Source organism: Fundulus heteroclitus, chromosome 10 (genome assembly GCF_011125445.2).
Source record: "Fundulus heteroclitus isolate FHET01 chromosome 10, MU-UCD_Fhet_4.1, whole genome shotgun sequence".
Lineage (NCBI taxonomy): Eukaryota > Metazoa > Chordata > Actinopteri > Cyprinodontiformes > Fundulidae > Fundulus > Fundulus heteroclitus.
The window spans coordinates 8,353,414-8,372,733 of record NC_046370.1 but is presented as its reverse complement, the minus strand read 5'-3'; the positions used below and the strand labels follow the sequence as shown (position 1 = coordinate 8,372,733).

At 39.7% G+C, this 19,320-nt stretch overlaps 1 protein-coding gene across 20 annotated transcripts in view; it reads right to left on the bottom strand.

Annotated features, from left to right (window-relative positions):
* The window catches only part of LOC105928199 (calcium-activated potassium channel subunit alpha-1), a 164,195-nt gene that overhangs the window by 126,247 nt on the left and 18,628 nt on the right, over nt 1-19,320 (bottom strand). For all 20 annotated transcript variants that reach the window (XM_036141916.1, XM_036141917.1, XM_036141898.1 and 17 more), the window contains exon 2: nt 12,276-12,419. In XM_036141916.1, the coding sequence (XP_035997809.1) occupies nt 12,276-12,419 (144 nt within the window). The remainder of the gene's footprint in view (nt 1-12,275; nt 12,420-19,320) is intronic.

The window sequence follows — 19,320 nt, the reverse complement described above, 5'->3', positions numbered from 1 at the left end:
ACGGTCAACAGGTTAACAAATTCCCCTGTGTCCGTGGCTTCTGAACTCCACTCCACCAGGACCTGCAATAAATTTGCTAACTTCTTTACTAAGAACATCCTAAAGATTAGAGGATCACTTTGTACATTCATATCAACTTCTAAACCAAAGCTGTCTCCAACTAGAACTTAACTTCACAAAATATCCCAATTCAGCCAAATAAACTACAAAAGCTTAGAGGAAATCGTTCACCATCTAAGTCCCTCCTCCTGCTGCCCTGATGTTTTACCCACAGCTTTCTTTAAGAAAGTCATAGCGTCTGATTTGACTCAGATAATGAACACGTCCCTTCTGTCAGGTGTTTCCCCCCCCCCCCGTTCCTAAAAACAGCAATTATCAAACCACTATTGAAAAAGAACAATTTGGACAAACTACTTCTGCAGAACTACAGGCCCATCTCAAACCTCCCCTTTATCAGTGAGATTATTGAAAAAGCTGTGTTTCAACAATTAAACACCTTCTTAACAACGACCAACCGCGTTGACGTTTTCCAGTCAGGTTTCCGTGCTCACCACAGTACAGAGATCACCCTTGTCAAGGTGTTTAATAATATCCATATAAATGCAGACTGGAGGAACCACAGTGCTGATATTATTGGACCTTAGTGCAGCATGTGATACTGTCGATCACTCCATTGTGTTAGAGGGCCTGGAAAACTGGGTCAGCCTTTCTGGTACAGCACTCAACAGGTTTAAAACCTATTTAAAGGACAGTGACTTCTTTGTGTCAGTAGGTAACTTTACATCAGAAATGACAAAAATCACATGTGGGGTTCCCCAAGGATCCATCCTGGGTCCCCTACTATTCTATATCTACATGCTCCCTCTGGCTCAGATCATAAAAAACATCAACATCAGCTACCGTAACTATGCAGACGACACACAGCTCTACATCACCATGTCACCAGATTACTATAAACCCATTCAATCACCAAGTAAATGCTTAGAAGAAATCTATGCATGGATGTGCCACAATGTTCTTCAATTGCATAAAAACAAAACTGAAGTAATAATTTTTGGACCAATAGAGGAGAGATCAAAAGTTAGCACACAGCTTCAGTCGCTTCAGCTAAAAACCACTGATCGGGCCCGAAATCTGGGTGTAGTGATGGACTCGGACCTGAACCTCCAAAAGCATCTAAAGACAATTACAAGGTCGGCTTTCTATCACCTGAGGAACATTTCCAGGATTAAAGGACTAATGTCTCAGCAGGATCTTGAAAAACTAATTCATGCATTTATTTTAAGTCAAATTGATTACTGCAACTGTGTTTTCACAGGTCTGTTAAAAAAATCGATCACACAGCTGCAGCTGATCCAGAACGCTGCTACCCGCGTCCTCACTACGACTAAGAAAGTAGAGTATCTCCTGGCCACTAACCTTATTCTCCTCCTCCCTGCAGTGAACCAGATTTGGTTTCCAGTCAGTTCCTCTTCCAGCCATACCAGTTTATCAATAAACTCTTTTATACGTTTAACTCTTGTGTTGGCTGAATTATCGGGTCTCCAGATTCTAAAGGTAATTTGTTTTACAGGATTTTATCTAGGTGTGTCAAGAGTACAGAAGGCTAAATTCAAATGCATGATACACTTTTCACATTTTTATTTACCCAATTTGAATTAATCATTTTGTATTCAATGTACAATTATGTGTTTCTTACGGAGCCCCTAAAAAGGACATTGAAAGGGACAAAATACTTTCTGGTGTGCACCAGAAAGTAATTATTTTTTATTTCCCTTCACTGTCCCTTTAGTGGCTCCATAGTTTCTTTGTGTTGGTCTGTTATAAATACATAAAATCTACCCCCAAAATTGATTGAAATTTGTACTAGTAATGTGACAGATGTAACAAATAGTGAAGGCAAAGAGGTTTTCCTCAGCATCACCTCATAAATTACCATATTTGTTGGTACCAAGTTCATGCCATGATTCTGAGAAAACAAACAAAACAGGTGATTAGGATATTTTATCCAAGCATATCAAAAAACAGTGACCAGATTGCAATGCAGGATTGAGGTCAAGTAGGAATCAGAGTAACATTCATGAAGTCTCACCACAGTTGGCAACAACACACAGTTCTGTGCTCCTGCTCCACCGTCTGTCTAAATACAACCGACTGACTTTAGTTTATTTTTATTACGGATCGGGAGAATGAAAATATTCCAAAGGGCTGAGAAAAGTGGGTACTGTGGGAGAATATATTTCTAAAAGGATGTAAAAAAAAAAAGACCCCTGAGCCTGAGTTTAAAGGGGCAAAAAACGGCAAACCTAATACGACCAGAATGCATCACTGTATTTCCATTAATAGAAACTCAGTCTTTGGCCAGAATAATAGCTCAATGACACCCCAACCCCCCTGCAAACATCCAGAGGCAAGCACACGTGGACTAAATGTCACTCAGCAGGGTCCCATCATTTAGGAGAAATCTTGTTTTCTTGCAGAATCCACCGAGCTCAGCAGTACTCTGTCACAAACATCAGGTCTGTGGATTTCTAAAAGCAGACTCTCAGCTGCAAAATAAACAGATGCGCGAGATTACAGCAGACTCGGAAGTCGTGTTTTTGGTACAGACGGAAGCCACAATCACCTGTTCAGGCTACAGAATGAGTGCTGGTGAGCTGAGCAAACAGCAGTGTGATGAGATTCGTGATAAATAGAGGAGGTGGTCTTCCATGATGAAAACGTGGTTGGGGGGAGGGGAAAAAGCAATAATGCATAAACTGACAGATGGGATCCTTCTGTGTCCCCAATCTGGGGTAAACTACGGTTTGTACTTTCAGCATGTTGCCGATTCGAAATATGCAGGCCTCGGATGTCCAATTCTATTCAAGAGCTTGGGAAGCTGAGCTCTGATCACCAGGAGATAGACGTCACAGAACTAAAAGGTCATCAGGAAGTGTTTTCTCTGCTAATCAAATAGGCCTAAAGGGAAGGTCTGATCTTTTACAGTCTACTAAGATTAAGGCCGGCTGAGCTAATGACCATCAGTCTTTTGGGACTTTCACAAGGCAGCTTGCACCTGTCTGTCACTCAACGTTCACTGTCAGAGGTAAACACCTCAGTTTACAATATGACTCATTCATCCGTGGCACAATGTGCATCCATATTTGGTTGCAATGAGTCATGCTGCTGCTGCTTCAGCTTAAGAAAAAGACATTTTAAAAAAATAAAAACTTTATGAAATCCTGAGACAAAAAAAAAGAAGGTTACAAAGATAGCAGAAAGTTTTAGCAATGATAACATTCTGTTTTGTGGTTTGAATACGTCTTCTACAGTATTCTGACTTTTAAATAATTTTATTTGTGAAGACAACATATTTATGTAAAGAGTCAGCATTTCCAGGTGTGACCCTTCCTCATTACAGCCATTTCATTTCCTCTGGCACGCTGGGTTGCAACTGAAGGGCCAAATCCTGACTGATGGTGACCCCCTTCTTGTCAAATTAGCATTCATGACAACGTGATGGGATTAATGGTCACTTTGTGCTCAAAATTCAGATTTCCAGGCTTCCCGTTAAAAACACAGCCAAAGTCAGAAAATTAAAAAATGGGTTCCGATAAAGCTTGTTTAAAATAACCTTTTTAAAATAAAAACTTTTATGCAAGTAAACTGTAAATGGCCTGTACTTGTATAGCACTTTATCAAGTCAGACAACCCAAAAGCACTTAACTCATTCAGTCATTGCGAGTGAATCACTGAGACAGTCAGGGGATTGAACCGGCAACCAACCGGTTACAGGGCGAACACCTGCACCACCGGTACCCTATTAAACAGTACTAAGCATTAAACATACTTTTCATAACCCACCTTTCTGTATTTAAATATTTGTCTGATTTATTAATCATATCTTAGATATCTTGTTCTCATTAGCTGTAAGCAGAAAATCACTATAATTACTAGGAATAAAGGCTTGAAAAGATCAGTCCCTGTGTAATTAATCCATAAAATGTCTTGCACAGACTTCCCAACAGGATCCATGTCTTCAGAGAACACGTCTCTACTGTTTTAGAGCCCTGTGGGAGTGTGCTTTACGCCACAGCAGCCAACGCTTTGCATTGATCTAGGTTTGGTTGCAGCTGTTTGGCTGTTCTATGAAGTTCTTGAGCTAATAAAAAGAGCAAGAAAAATATGAGGGCATGAAGATAGGCTGTGCATGATGATTGCTTCACACCTAGGTGCACACCTAAATGTAAACTGTCCTTAATGCAATGATGCACTTTTATAAGGTGCATTAATAAATTAAGGTCTACCTGCTGCCAAAAGATAGCAAGCTCTGTACTGGCAGCAAATAATTTGGCAGAAGAGTTTTCAACCAGGAAAAGACTGTCCAGAGACTCCTGGACATCTTTAGGTCTCCTTTACTGCACACTTCTCACACAGAAGTTCTCAGAGATCGAGAAAACCAGTCATGTCTCTAGAATTGTTTTTTTAGTACTTTTTTTTTTCCAACCAAGGAATTTTAAAAAATAAGTTAAAGGTATAGTGGATGATATTTTTTAACTGAAAATGTAGGTAAAAAAAAACGTCCAGATGCACAAGAGCATCCTAGCTGCTCTTCCGTTCCTCAGGGGGATCATGTGAAAGAACAATCTCCTCTGGTCTTATTTCTTTCTTCTGAGGCTTTCCTCTTATTCTTATAAACCATTAATACAGTATGCTTCTTGCGACTCTCAGCCATTTTCAAAGTATACGGTGAGAGCAGCGGCGCTACATTGAACAACTGAAACTCAAGCTCACTGGATACATAAACACCAGAAATGTGCATATACAGCAAGAGGAATCGAGAAAGGAATGAGCACATGCATTGGCGTTAGGTCAGCACATAGCAATTATTGGCATGTTGGACCCCCAATAGATAAGATGTTCCCCCCCAGAACCCGAAATCTGAAAAAGATCATCCACTATACCTATGATGGCACAATTTTCTGTAGAGTGAATCACTGCCAAGACACGTATATTGATTTCAAGAACATCAGTTTTCTTTTTTTTAATCTAAATGTCAGCTACGTAATTTTGTTGGCAGAGTCGTGTTTAAGGTATTACTATAATAAAATCAAATTAGGTTATTTCGTGAAAACAAACACTTGGTCATGACTTTTAGTCTAAAAATGGATGAGTTTAAACATTAATGGGATTTTCAACTTTCATACACTGTTTGCCAAGCAGAAGTTTGATTATATGTTTTGGGATTTTGTCATTAGTCTTGTGCTTGTTGTTGGGAAAACTTCTTAGACATTAGGATTATGGTAATTTAGGAACAAATGGATCCCTGTGGAGTACCGGTCCACCTCTAAAATTCAGAATATCATTAAATGGTTTATCTTTATATTTATATTTCAATAGCTCGACTCCAATAGTGAAACTCATGCATTAGTCATCACACTCAGAGAGACATATTCCAAGTGCTTATTTTTGTTACAGCAAATAAAGTGCCAACATTCAGTTTCACATAAGCTTAGAATATTACATCAGAACAAAAAAAAAAATCAGATCAGATGAGATCTGGTCCATACAACCACAAGAAAAATGTATTACTTGAAAGTTGTCACTGTGAATGACTGTTTATTAAGTTTAAGGTCAGAAGAAAAGAGGGAAAGAATCAAGGAAGGATGGTAGAAATAAAGCAAGGATACTAAAAAGAATATGAAGGAATTACATAAAAAAGGCAGAGAGGAGGCAAAGACAAAAGGAAAGGAGGAAAGAAGGACACAGGAGAGGAAAAACACAACGAAAGGGCAAATAAGCTGGAGGAAATACAATGACAACAAAAGGAGGGAAAAACTAAAGAAACACAAAGTTGGAAAATGCAATATCCATCCATCCATTTTCTGACACGTTTATCCCTATTGGGGTCACAAGGTGTGCTGGTGCCTCTCCAGCTGTCAATGGGTGAGAGGCGGGGGGAAATGCAATAATTTTCTGTAATCTTTTTAATTTCCCAGAATCATCAAAACCTGGGAAATGCTTCAATTAAATTCCAGCCTATCCCAGACTGCATAGGAACCCTGGAAAACCTGGTTTATAAACCATAGCATCACTGTCTGATCTACCAGCAAACTTACCAGTACTCAGGCAACCCCTGGGTTAGCGCCAACAGAACAATAGAGACAAGCTGAGATCTGCTGGGTTTCCGTAACCCTAGCAGAGTAATAGGCTGATTGCCTCCATGTCACCCTGCATTGATGCAGTAGTTCATGCATCATATACTGTACAGTACATATACATATATATTTTTTCAAATGAAAGATGTTTCTGTGTGTAGTGAGTGTCATGGTTTAGTTTTGATTCGGCTTTGGTTTACTATTATTCTCAGTTTTTCCACCTTGTTTGGGTTTTAATTTGTTAAATTTTAGTTTCCTCCTTCCCTTCCACTCAGCCTTCACTCCACTCTCCTTGCAGTCAGTCACACCTGTTAGTAATTATTCAGTCAGATGCATTTCACCTGTTAGTCTTTCTATTTAAACCTCCCTCTGCCTCACTTTAGTGCTGGTCCATCATCATTCTACACCTCTCCATGCCAGTTACCGTTTTGCCTTGGAAGCTTTGTTTTGCTCCTGTTGTAAAGGTTAGTCCTGCCAGTCACTCTAAAGACTGTTCCTTCACTGTTTGTTCCTGGAAAGGCTCTGCTCTGTGTCCTGGTGTCTCCAGAGTTCTGCTAACCTGACTAGCCGCCCTGGAGAAGCTCAGCTCTGTGCCCTGGTGTCTCTCAAGTTCTGCTAACCTGACTAGCCACTCTGAGAAGACTCGGTTCAGTGCCAAGCCTTCCAGCTTAGCTGAACTCTCTCTCCAAGCCGTCAGCTCCTGCCTTCACCTGCACCCCTGAGCCCCTGTATTCCTGCACCTCTGGTTACTTCATCCATCAATCATTCACCTTTCAATAAACCTCTCAAACTTTTGTCCTGTGTGTGTGTGTGTGTTCTGAGTTCATCGATAAACAAACCTGACAGTGAGTTTCACTTTTTTTTTATTGGATTACTGAAATCAATAAAACTTTTCAATGAGATTCTAATTAATCAAGATGCCCCAGGATGTTTACTGGTTCTTGATGATGTTTCACATCCTTGTTTTGACTAAGCTTCAGACATTTCTACATGGAGTAGTTGGAGCCACTTGGGTATCATTGTCTCTGTTCAGACCTGGTGTTATCATGTGTCCAAGGTGACTCAACCCCATGTGGACAGCTCCAGGTACATGTGTTCACAGCTGGTATTATCATGCATTCTAAATGACCATTTTAACAGGATTACAGCTGTCTGAGTTTCTCAGAGCAAGCAAATAAAGTATCATACTTTTCAGACCATAAGCCACACCGTGAATTAACGTGTCTAAGTGTGTCTTTGTCCACATATAAGGCGCACCGGATAATAGGGCGCACCTTCTATTTTTGAGAAAATTAAAGGATTTTAAGTTCGCCTTATAGTCCGAAAAACACGGTTCTGCTAAGTTTTATTTATATACTTATTTTTAATTTTCAGTTGGTGGGTGAGGACTTGTTAAAAATAGCTGAAAATTATTGCGTTCCATTATTATAGATGTCTTTATTTCTGTTAAATCTTTATGGTATTATGTGCTTGTATTTTATTTAAATAGCAAAAATACGACTATTATTTAAATAAGTGACTCAACACAAGAGAGAAAAGAATGAAGGCAAGGACACAAGGAAAGGATGTAGAGCACAGTAAAGGAAATAAACTAAGGAACGCCACAATAAGGAAAGCAAGACAGAAAGAAAGGAAGGGAAGTAGGACACAAGGAACAAACGGAGCACAAAGGACAAAATAGAGAAAGGGAGGAGAGACATAGGAAAGAAAAGACAGAGAACACGAAAGAAAAGAAGGAAAGGATACAGGGAATGGAGGTAGATCACAAGAAATGGAGAAACAGGAAAGGAAAAGGAAAGAAGGAACAAAGGAAGGCAATAGAGAAGTAAGTTTATGAGAAAGAAAGGATGGATTCAAAAAAGAAGGAAGAAAAGACGCTAGGAAGAAAAGGGAGGAAGGACAGGAGGAAATAAAAAGGAAGGACATAATTAAGAAGGGGAAGATGTAAGGACACTAGGAATGAAGGACACAGCATAGACAGTAGGATAGGGGAAAGCCCGGAGATACAAACCTGGAAAATACTGAATTCAAATACCAGACATTTAAAGACTGCGAAGGAGCCCGGTTAGAAATTACCTGAACCGATAAACACGAGTTGCTGATACTCAACATTGTGTTTTTATTAGAACAAGCAGGCAAAATATGGTTTAGGTGGCTTGCACTCATCAGAGCAGAAAATGCATTGCACGACACAGTGATAGCAGAATAACGAACACAGAAACATGAATGCCAAAAAACCACCTCACACCATTCCCCCTTTTACTTAAGCCATCACTTTCTCGTAACTTCCCAGCACAAACTGCCTCTCAGATGGCCTGAAAATAGGCTTTAATGTGTGCCCTAAAAAAGCGGAAAGAGAAAACACACATCTGCTGTGTTTAGGTAAGCTGCAGTTGCTATGGTTACAGATGAGCGCTCGCTAAACAGTTGTGTGTCAAGCCTTCGTTGAGCCTGAGCTCTTGAGCAGCGCATACACACATTTACACATACAAAAATGCTCCAATAGAGATAAGCTCTGTTTTTTTTTTTTTTTTTGAAAAGACAGATACAAATACAAGTAATGAGGGAACAGATGTGCATATGTGGTTCTATTAACATGAAATTACCATCAAAAATAACTTTATATCCATGAAATCAGAATTGCCATTCATAAAAACAGGAAAAACGTCAAGCAGCCAGACTACGCAAGGGTAAGCACGGTCATTTGTAAGGTATGCTTCTATTTTAGAAAATGGATTTCATGAAACCACTCAGATTTTCTGTGATATCCTTCCATCCATCCATTCTCAACCCAGGGTTGGGGGGGGGGGGGGAGGCTGCTGCCCATCCCAGCAATCATTGGGCAAGAAGTGAGAAACACTGGGCAGGTCCATCACAAGGCAACACGGAGACACGCGGGGCAAACAACCATGTTTACTGAATGCATTCACTCCTAAGGGTAACTTTGAGAGACTAGTTGACATAAAATTCATGTGTTTGGCTTTATGTGGGCGTAAGACGATGGCGTACGCAGAGAGAGCCCAAGCATCCACACAGAGAACACGCAAACTAGATTAGATTAGACTAGACTGTGCTAACCACTGCTCCACTGTGCAGCTCATAACACAATTTTTCCAACGTCAACTTATTTTACTAATACATATATTTAATCGGGTAGTTTTTTTCTTTTCCTTTGGAGTTCATAGTATAGCTCCCCACTCCAACCTTTTATTCAGAGCTGTCATTGCGCTGTGTATCATTGCTAGAAGACATATACTCACCTAAGCATTTCCCCTAATTGAAAAAAAAGGGCTTGAGTTGGTAAAACACAAGCAGTCATAGCTTAGAACCTAGATGAACACCCATCATCAGCCATTTTAATGTAACACTGTTTCGATACAAGAATTTGCAAGAAGCTTAGAGAACCAGCATTAACAACCCACTGCCAGCTTGGTGTACGCGCACCTACCTTCACAACTTCACTTCACTTCAGCTTGTCAGGTTTTCAATGTTAATTTACAGAGGTGAAGGTCTTTCATAATGGTGTAAATCCAGTAAGACAAGCACAGTAAGTAAAGCTTTATTTCTAAGACATTTTTACAAAACATACATTGCAAAGTACATGAAATAAACTCCAGCATAAAACTAGTCTAAAATACTACATGGAGAAGGAGAAAGATTTTGTATTGAGATTCACAAGAAATGGGGAGATGGAGTCTTTGAAGGTTTCCAGTTGGGTTCTTGACAATCTGCAGGCAGCAGACTTGATGAAACAAAACCATGAATTACTGTTTCTAGTTGGTGTTCAGAGAGGAGAAGCATTTTTTATGTTTCTCAGTAAAAAAAAGAATTTGCTTAGTTTGTTTATCAAACCCGAGTCAACAGAGATTACATCTATTCTCTAACACACATTTAATGCTCATAACAAGCTTGGACAATGTTACTCAGTATTTCTGTAGGGGCAAAAAAGCAACAGTGTTTAGACTCACTTAACTGTAGAAAATTGAAAGGCATCCAGTTACTAATCTCTGCAAAGCATTAGTGTAAAGTAGGGCGACCATTGTGTGTCAGTGAATTACCGACATACAACTGTATGTTTAGTTGCCCAGAGGCTAGCATGTACAAGCCAAAATGGATAGGTTCAAGTACGGACCCCAGAGGCACACCACAGGTCAGCAGTGCTAGAGAAGAGTTGCTATCACTAGCTGTTACTGAAGATTTTTGGTTGCAACACCTCAGATCCCAGCTTATTCATCTAAGCAAAACTAAATTACTTAGAATAACATATATCATAAATAAACAATAGTATTATAATTATATAAAATGTTATATACAAATAATGTTATTGTATTACAATAATAACTTTGCATTAAAATATATTTTATCAATAGCTGTTGCATTTGCACGGTTCTTTTTAATGATTTGGATCATGTTACCCAGTTTTAAATTTTTTGTTTTACTTTATTTATTTTTTTATATAAAAGTCTAAACACCTTTATTTTTACTCAAGGTCTAAATTGTGTTATTTATAGAGCACATTTTTACTGCCGAGAGAAAACACAACGTGCTGTACATGAGATCAAATAAGCAAAGACATAAACAACAGCTAGACTGTGAGATTAGTTAGTGTAAAGAATAAAACATAGATGATCAGTATTTAAAGTGGTCAAAAGAATGGACTGAACGAAAAAGTATTAATTAGGAAATGTCACAGGTACAGTTAAGCTCAAAATGATTCATACCCCTGGCTGATTTGGATATAAAGTATTTGTTTTATAATTATTTAACCAACATGCTTCATCTGACTGAAATAAATATTATTGTTTTGGAGAGGCCCTGCCATAGTCCTGACTTGAATCTATTAAATAGCTAAATTTATATATAAATCTTCAGAGGAAGTTAAAGATTAGGGTCATGGCAGGGGGGGGCTTTCTACCCCGAAGACATGGAGTTGATCACCAACGATTAACCATCAAAAGAGCAGCGGGAACGTTCAAAAACCTGGTCAGCAATCATAAGAATAGTTAGATTGCTGTAATGTTAGAATAAAAAATGTAATCGATTATTAAGAAGGTTATAATTCGGTTTGAACATGCTATTCTCTGATAAAATGTAAATAAAATTGTTTTTTTTTTTTTCCTTTTTTACGATGTTTTGGAAGATGCCCGTCTCATTTCCTATCAGTTTCCTATGGGTAATAGTTTTGGCAAGAATGATCAAAATAATTGACATGAAGTGTCTTCAATTATTTTTTACAAACATATTACACAATATGTAATTCAAAGTATATATGTTCAAAAGGAACATCCTCCCTAAATTATTATTGAATTCACAACATTCTACAGCAACTGTGTGGACTGGTCACCAAACATTTCTGAATAACAACTTCTGCATGCATGGCGAAAAACGAAATGCCGCACCACTTTTAAAATGATTGAGAGGAATCCGGATGAAGCCTTGAAGGGCTGCAGCAAGCCTTGGCATGGTGCTCCCAACTCATGCCATTTCATTTCATCACCCGTGAGTCTCAGTCCTGCCAGCGCTAAGCACTTATGGCCAAGAATCATCAAACACCTCTTGCAAGATTAAAAAAATGACATCCAACTTCTTAACTAGATGTCACCGCAAAGGCTTATTGCGGCCAACAGTTAAACTGAGGAGACGTTCTTCCAATACAACACAAAAGACAATAAGAGGATGTTGAAGAGGCTTGTGGCGCCACAAACCAGACACCATCACAGATGCAATTTTTAAACTGTACATTCCTGCCTTTATATCTGATTATCTCTGCTGTCTGCAGACTTTATGGAGGATATGACCTTAATACACTACCTAAATCTCTTTTCTGGCTTTGTTGAGAGATAAACAACCAAGATATGCAAGTCAACAGTTTATGGGATGGAAAGGTAAAAGCATGCCCAATCCGAGGCCTGTCCCCTACTCTAGCGGGGCCAGATGCAGCATATTTGGCGATTATCACGATTTCTAACGAGTCAGAAAACACAGCCAGGAAGTTGAGAGCGGCAGGTTATCGCAACAGAATCCAGGGGTGATAGTGATTACCTGTCAAGAATCATCTAAACAACCAAGCAACAGTCTGCTCCTGAAGTGAAAAAAATTAAAAATAAAAAAGATGCCGGATGAGTGTGAACTCACCAGGACTCTTCCCGTCAGCGTCTGAGCGGATATCATGACTCCGGCCCAGTCTTTCACCGACGTCATCCAGCCCACCTCGCTCGCCGCAGCATCCTCTTTGTCCGTCCGCTTAATGCCATCGCCTGTGGTGATCCGGTGGACGTCCTAAAAAAAGATGCATAGTTAGGATTTTACAACTGACTTTGGAATATAGAAATACATATATATATATATATATATATATTTTTTTTTTAGAAATGATCTCAAGGAAAAACAATCCCCCGTTTTTGTCATTTTGAATCGATCTCTTTTGCACAAGCCATGCAAACATCTGCAGTCTGAATGATTTAACAGGACATTTCAGGACACCCAAATTAACAGCTACTGATATAAAGCAATTTTCTTGAATGTGCTCCAATAACATCCAAACGGAGACGGCTGCTCAAACATCCTTTGGCTTCATCGGTCATAGTTTATAAGAATCGACTGATTGTAACAATGGTTACAATTAAAATCTAATGAAATATGGTAAAACATTATTAAATAATGTTAGATTTGAGCCCGTTTTGATTATCTCAAAATCCATAACTAATACGAGTTATGGATGGAGTAAACGCAACATTTAAATGTGCAGTCCAACACGGTTTGCAAACAAGCACAGGAGGGAAGTTTGGATGAAATGCCAGTGTGTATAATCCAAAAACCATCCATAGCCTTGTCAGATTCTGAAACTTTATTTGCATTCAAAAAGAGAGTGTGGACCCCTTTTGTTTTCCAACCATATTAATATCTGGTAATCAGACAGAAATTTGCATATTTCCAGCTTGCTTTTAGAGGAGCATTATGTCTTTTGAATAATGTATCGACGCTACTATTTCGAATTAGCTTCAACATAAGAAATATCCCTCAAAGAAATGATAAAATCATCAACTGGAATAATTGCTCGGTGTCTTCTAGATAAGGCCTGTACAAAACAAAAGCATGAAAACAAAATCAGATATTTAAAAATATCAGTCTATATTTAACAGCTAGGTCCAAGGCCTCCGAAACAAACCAACGCACATGTTTGCACACATGCATTTGGTAAACATAGAGGGAGCAGCAAAGACACTCCGGGAGTGTATCCATGGCAGCCACTGAGCGCCTGGTGTTTCTGCTTCACTGAGTGGGCTGCCTGCATGCCTGCATGCCTGCCTATCTGACTGTCTTTCTTACTGCTTTTCCATCTGTCTGGTGGGACCGCGGTGATTCACGGAGCAGGAAATCAAGACAGGATGCAGAGGTTAGCCACGTTCCCTGATGAAACACCCCGCAGACACGGGGCTTCTCTGTGGTACCCCGCTCACATCCCTCACTCCGAGGCCTCGCTCATCCTTCCGTACTCGAAGGGGAGGCTGACCGGTCACGTGGTCGCTGTTAGCATGTGTGTTATCCGTTCGCAGCTCCCGTTCTGAGTCGCGGCAGTCATCCCGGGGATTTTAGCATGCAGCATTTTCCAGATGCAGAGCGAACAACAATGTGTTCCTGTTATAAGGGCAGCTAGCTTCAAAGAACTCTTGGCATTCAGCATGTGTTGCGCCTCCCCTCTGCTATAAATCTCAGTGAAGCTTGACAGCGTACAGCATTACTGAATTAAATAAAGAGGTGAATGAACACAGTTTGCAACACATAACTATGGGCTAAGCAGTAATGATTAGTAAAATACAGCCGTTTGTTTGTTGGAATTTTGGAAGTGTGAGGAAAGACAAATAACAGTGCGTTTCTGACAATATTGTCAATAACGATGGATTTATCAAGCAAGTATTATTGCCAAATCAATAGTCTCAAAGTTAACCAAAGTCTCTAGAATAAATCTACTTAAGATCTATAAATGGGACCCTTTGAATGTCCTTAAATACCAAAAATATATCCCAAATATAGTAACATATTCCTTCAGTTGAACGGTTAGTACAAAGTTTGGTGTTTTGCTTTGACACAATTGTTGTTGTGGCAATTTCCTCTGGAGCCCAAACTGAAAAAAACTTCTGTTTGAGTAATGTTCAGTGATATCAGGCCCCCAGCTGCTTTGGAAAATGACTGTACCCTCTCTGCGAAATTGAAATGCATATTTGCGAGCTGTTCTCAAAGATTTACATCTTGAGGAATCAATCGCGTTGAGCCTGAATGCAGCGAGGCGCTGTCAAACAGTGCTGAGATGTGGACACAGCATTGATGGTGGAGCTCTTTCACGGGACGTATTGAAAACATAAATAATGAGTTCGGGTTTGAAAGATTTAAAGGGTTATTCTGTATGAGAGTGAGGATACATTGGATACGGTCCTTGTTCAATGATCTGTTTAAATTTTAATGGAATTACAAAAACATCTCCAGATCACGGCTTAAAGCTTAAATAAATACAGAAAAGGCTTGTGAGTGAAATTACATTGTTTTCAGCCCAGTGAAATGGTCAAAAACAGGATTGTTTGTTTCCAGTTAAACAAACTTTGTGTGTTTTGTAACACATTTTGTTCAACCTCTGCCTTGTGCCTACAATAAACCATAGCTCAATGGGGCCAATGGCCAACAGGAGAGAACTGACTGTAAACGTTACAAATTTTACAATTTTAAACAGTTCATAAAGATGGTAAATGCTTTGTATAGCGTTTCAACTAGTCCGACGACCCCAAAGCGCTTTACATTACAGGCACCCATTCACACACATATTCACACCCTGACGGTGGTGAGCTATGTTAGTAGCCACAGCTGCCCTGGGGCAGACTGACAGTGGTGAGGCTGCCATACATCGGCGCCACCGGGCCCTCTGACCATCGCCAGCAGGTAATGCGGGAGAAGTGTCTTGCCCAAGGACACTATGACTGAGACGGTCAGACCGGGAGATCGAACCGTCAACCGGCCACTTGCAGGACAAACTCCCTAACTACTAACTCCTGTGCCACTGTCGCCCCTTAAAGAAAGAGAATAAAATTTCTCAAACATAAGATAGTGAAATATGCTCAACTGCTAAAGATGTCAAATGAATTTAGATTAAAGGGCCTGGTTAAGTAATAAGTGAAACCTTTAATATACCTACTGCAGAGGGGTACTCCTAAAACAATACCTTTCCAGAGATAAATTAGAAAACAGGGTGATGTTCTTTATTCCAAGCTGAATTGTATAAGTGTTCAGAGCTCAAATGAAGGTAACTCAAAACATTTAAATCCCAAAATGAACTGTTAAACAGCTAAAAAAAAAAAAAAAAGTATCAGACAAGAAAACCAATAAAATATTACATCAACGACTTAAACGTAAGCAAATTATGGCAAGAGTTCTCCGGAGAACTTTTGTCTAAAATTAAAAACCATCATAATTGATCACACCGCAACCTCTTCATATTAAATTCATTAAATTGATGAATTATTTATCCAATGGCCATTGCTAGATGGCTCTATGATGCAGACTTTGTCGTATTTATGGAGACCATAACTGACACTTGCTTTGAACTAATTATAAATTAAACAAAAGCTCCATAAGCTGGGAACCATTTAAGGCCTATATTAGTTAAATCAAGTGTCAACTGTAAACGTAAAAAAGTTAGAAATGGAAAAATTAGAAAACCACAAAACAAGTAGAACTAGAATTGAATGTAGAAAATGAACTAAATAATAAAAATTAAAAAATGTGTTTATTTCAAGAGCTACACATATAACCATTTACTAAACAACGCAGCTAATAGATTGCCATGGCTAAAACAATCTTATGATGATCCAGGAATAGAGTCTGAAAGAGCAATAAACAAAATAAAACATTCTGCAGGAAACGTGACGGTTGATCTGTCGGAGATAAACGGCAGCTTTAAAGACGTCAGTGAGTCAGTCAGTGTTTTCTGCAGCCTAAAGAGCAAATGGACTTTCTCAAAAAGCTGCATTCTCAAAACTCAACTGAAGAACAGAAGTCCTGTCTTAGGCCATCCAAGTCATCAATAGTGGCAAAACACCAGGAAATGATTGAGTTATATAAACAAAAATTCAAAGAAAAAATTATAAGTCATCTGTTAAAAATATATTAGGACACTTATCAGAAGGAGATCATTCCCCAACTTTAAGACTTGCCTTGATAACACTAATTTGGAAACCAGATAAACCATCGCTGCATCAATCATCATATTAGAGACCAATAAGCTTAATCATTTCAGCAACAATAATATTAACTAAATACTGATTTACCCGTCCTTTTTTCTGCACGAGTGTCTAAATGTGTTTGCCCACTCAAGGCAACAGTTTCATGGCTAAAATGTTTATTAAAAATATTTTAACAAATCGATGAAAGAGTGACAAGGTGCTCTAAGCCCTGTGAGAAAATATTGCTGCTCAGCCCCGCTGGTCACTGATGCCGAATTACCAGCTTTACACTCATAGCAAAGAATCCAAATAGTTCTAGTGGTAATTTCTGATGAGAGACGCTTATTAATGCTTATTGATTTGTTTAAGCAAGTTTGTTATTTCGTTACACCTTTATTGTTTTTCCGAATCCAAAACAGTTTCATTTATTGATTTGGCACTGATGTTAACATCTTGTGCAAAGCTTCAATAAGGGGCTTTTGCCGCCAGGGAGCTTTGATGCCCCTTCGTGATTTGTTTGGACCCATCTTGCAACTTATTTTGAATGCCTTTGAGATACAGAGGACTTTGGGGCTGAGGTAGGGGGAGACTGCTGTCAGCAAGCACTGGGGTCTCCGAAACACCCCCTTCAGCTTCGGTTTTTATGTACAATGGAGATACACAATGCAGTCATACCAACATTACTGTACACATTGACATAAACACACATGCACACAACAGGGCCAGGGATGTAGGGTGCGCGGGTAGGGTGGTTGGGCGATGGAAGAGGGTGCAATGGCCTTCTATTGTTTCTGCCTCTGCACCTGGGCTGGATTAGCAGGGAATGATGCAAGGACAACCTGGGACCAGGGGCTCGTGCACCTGCCCTGGGGGATGCGGCGGCAGGGTTGGGTAGAGGGGTTTGGCACCCTTCGTCTCACCCTGTGCCTCTTTGGCCTGGGGACTGCTATTCCTGTGCTTCACTGCCGTTCTGCCTCCATGTCAGGCATATGGCTACTCTGTGTGGTTGCCTGGGGTCTGCCTGCCTGCACACACACACACATTCACATTCACGCCCCCATACAATAGGCTGAAGGTCGTACAAAGACAGGTTCATGTTTTATTAAAGGAACCGGTCTACTTTGACGTGAGAAGCAACCCTGATTTAATAAAGTCAATCAAGTCAAGAGGATATCGTCTCCAGACGTCCTTTTTGTAGAGCAAAGTTGCCCCTGGCACATGTAGGCAACCAGCCTCTCTTTGCGACATTACCAGACATACCGCGACACGGGAGAAAAATTAAAAAAAAGTAGGGACCATTCCAATGTTTAAGGAATCCAGACTGCATTTGGTAATCTCTAGTTCAAAATCTAAAACAGTTAACACCAGCCAACGGTTTATGATCCAAGGATCCTTTATATGTGAAAACAGAAAAAAGGGGGGGGGGGGGGGGGCGACTGCAACAGTTTTTTTTAAACTTGATGTTTGTAACAATTGCTGACATTTCTATCTGACACAAAATAGTCAGTGAGGGGTTTTCTTACTATTTAAGGTATCCAGACAGCATTTGGTCATTTCTAGATCAAAATCCTTAACGCCTAGCCCGGTCAAGCATAAACAGTGGTGATTTCAGATCTGCTCAACTTAGAAGGGGTCCAACTTGAACCCTGCAGCCCATAGGTAAAAAAATTAACTAAATTATTCTACACTGATTAAGGTTTCTGCATATGTTTTTTTAAGAATCCTTTTATTGTCGCTACAAATGCTATTAAAGTCCCATGCACCTGGAAATGTAGGTAGATTTTTTCGTTCACATTGCTCCACTGTCTTCATCAACAGCGCCTAAGCAAAAACGGCTGGTATGTTTATCCGACATGATAGAGTTTATGCAGTATAATGAGCTTGCAAAATGGTAAAGAAATGTCGATCACTCTAATTGTGTACAGTGTGAGTAAAAAAGTGTATTTAACAAAGTAAATACCTCTTCCTCCCACCTAAAGCTCCCTGGTTTAGTGATCCTCAGAAGCATTACCCAATACATGGATGCAGAGAGAAATGCAATCATGTTCAGAACCATTAGTCACAGACAAGCAGAACTGTATTAGGCCTCATTTCACTTTCTACAGCCTGTCCAGAGCGCTGCAGCTAACCTAATAACACTATAATAACACGTCCAGTTCACTTAGGAGTAAATACAGCCAACAGGATCCAGGGAGTGAAATCTTCAGCTAATGCAGTTCAGTGATATCAAGCAACAAGGAATAGAACAGCATTTGTATTAGATATGCAAAAAAGGGGAGCTAGGTTTTGCTGTGAGGAAACAAAACAAACAATAGAACAAATGGAGATGGTTGTCTTATAGACAAATGAGGCTTACCGAGGTTACGTCATATATTTTGCAAAATAATCTTATCAGGACAGCCTTAAATCATTGCCTCAGGAGAAATAACGTCCAAAGTTTCATTTGAATCTCCAAAAGCACACCAGGGACAAGGGGTGTGTGTGTGTGTGTGTGTGTGTGTGTGTGTGTGTGTGTGTGTGTGTGTGTTTGTGTGTGTGTCAAGCATGCCATTTGACTCATCCGTCAGTTGCCTTTTGTATTTATGACATGAAACCTGATACAAAGGCCTCCAGCTTCTGGGTAATAAACTTGCAGGAGTGTCAACGTATCCGCCTGGTTATCTGACGACCTCTCAGAGAAGACACAATAAGGGAACCGAGGGCTCGGAAAGGCAAGTGTCTGGCTGTGTCATCTACTGTCTGATCATAGAAATAAAAAATTAAAAAATGTAGATGTCGGGTTTCCATACACATCCCAACACAAATGTTTTCTTCTGATGGAAGCTCCCATCCTGACCGTACGATCAGATCTGTGGCTCGGCTCTTCTTCAGTCAGACATCCAGGGAGCAGAACACGGCTGAAGCACTATGCCTTATTTACCAGGGCATTCAAAGAAAACTGAAAAATGCATGAAGCAGGAAAAAACACC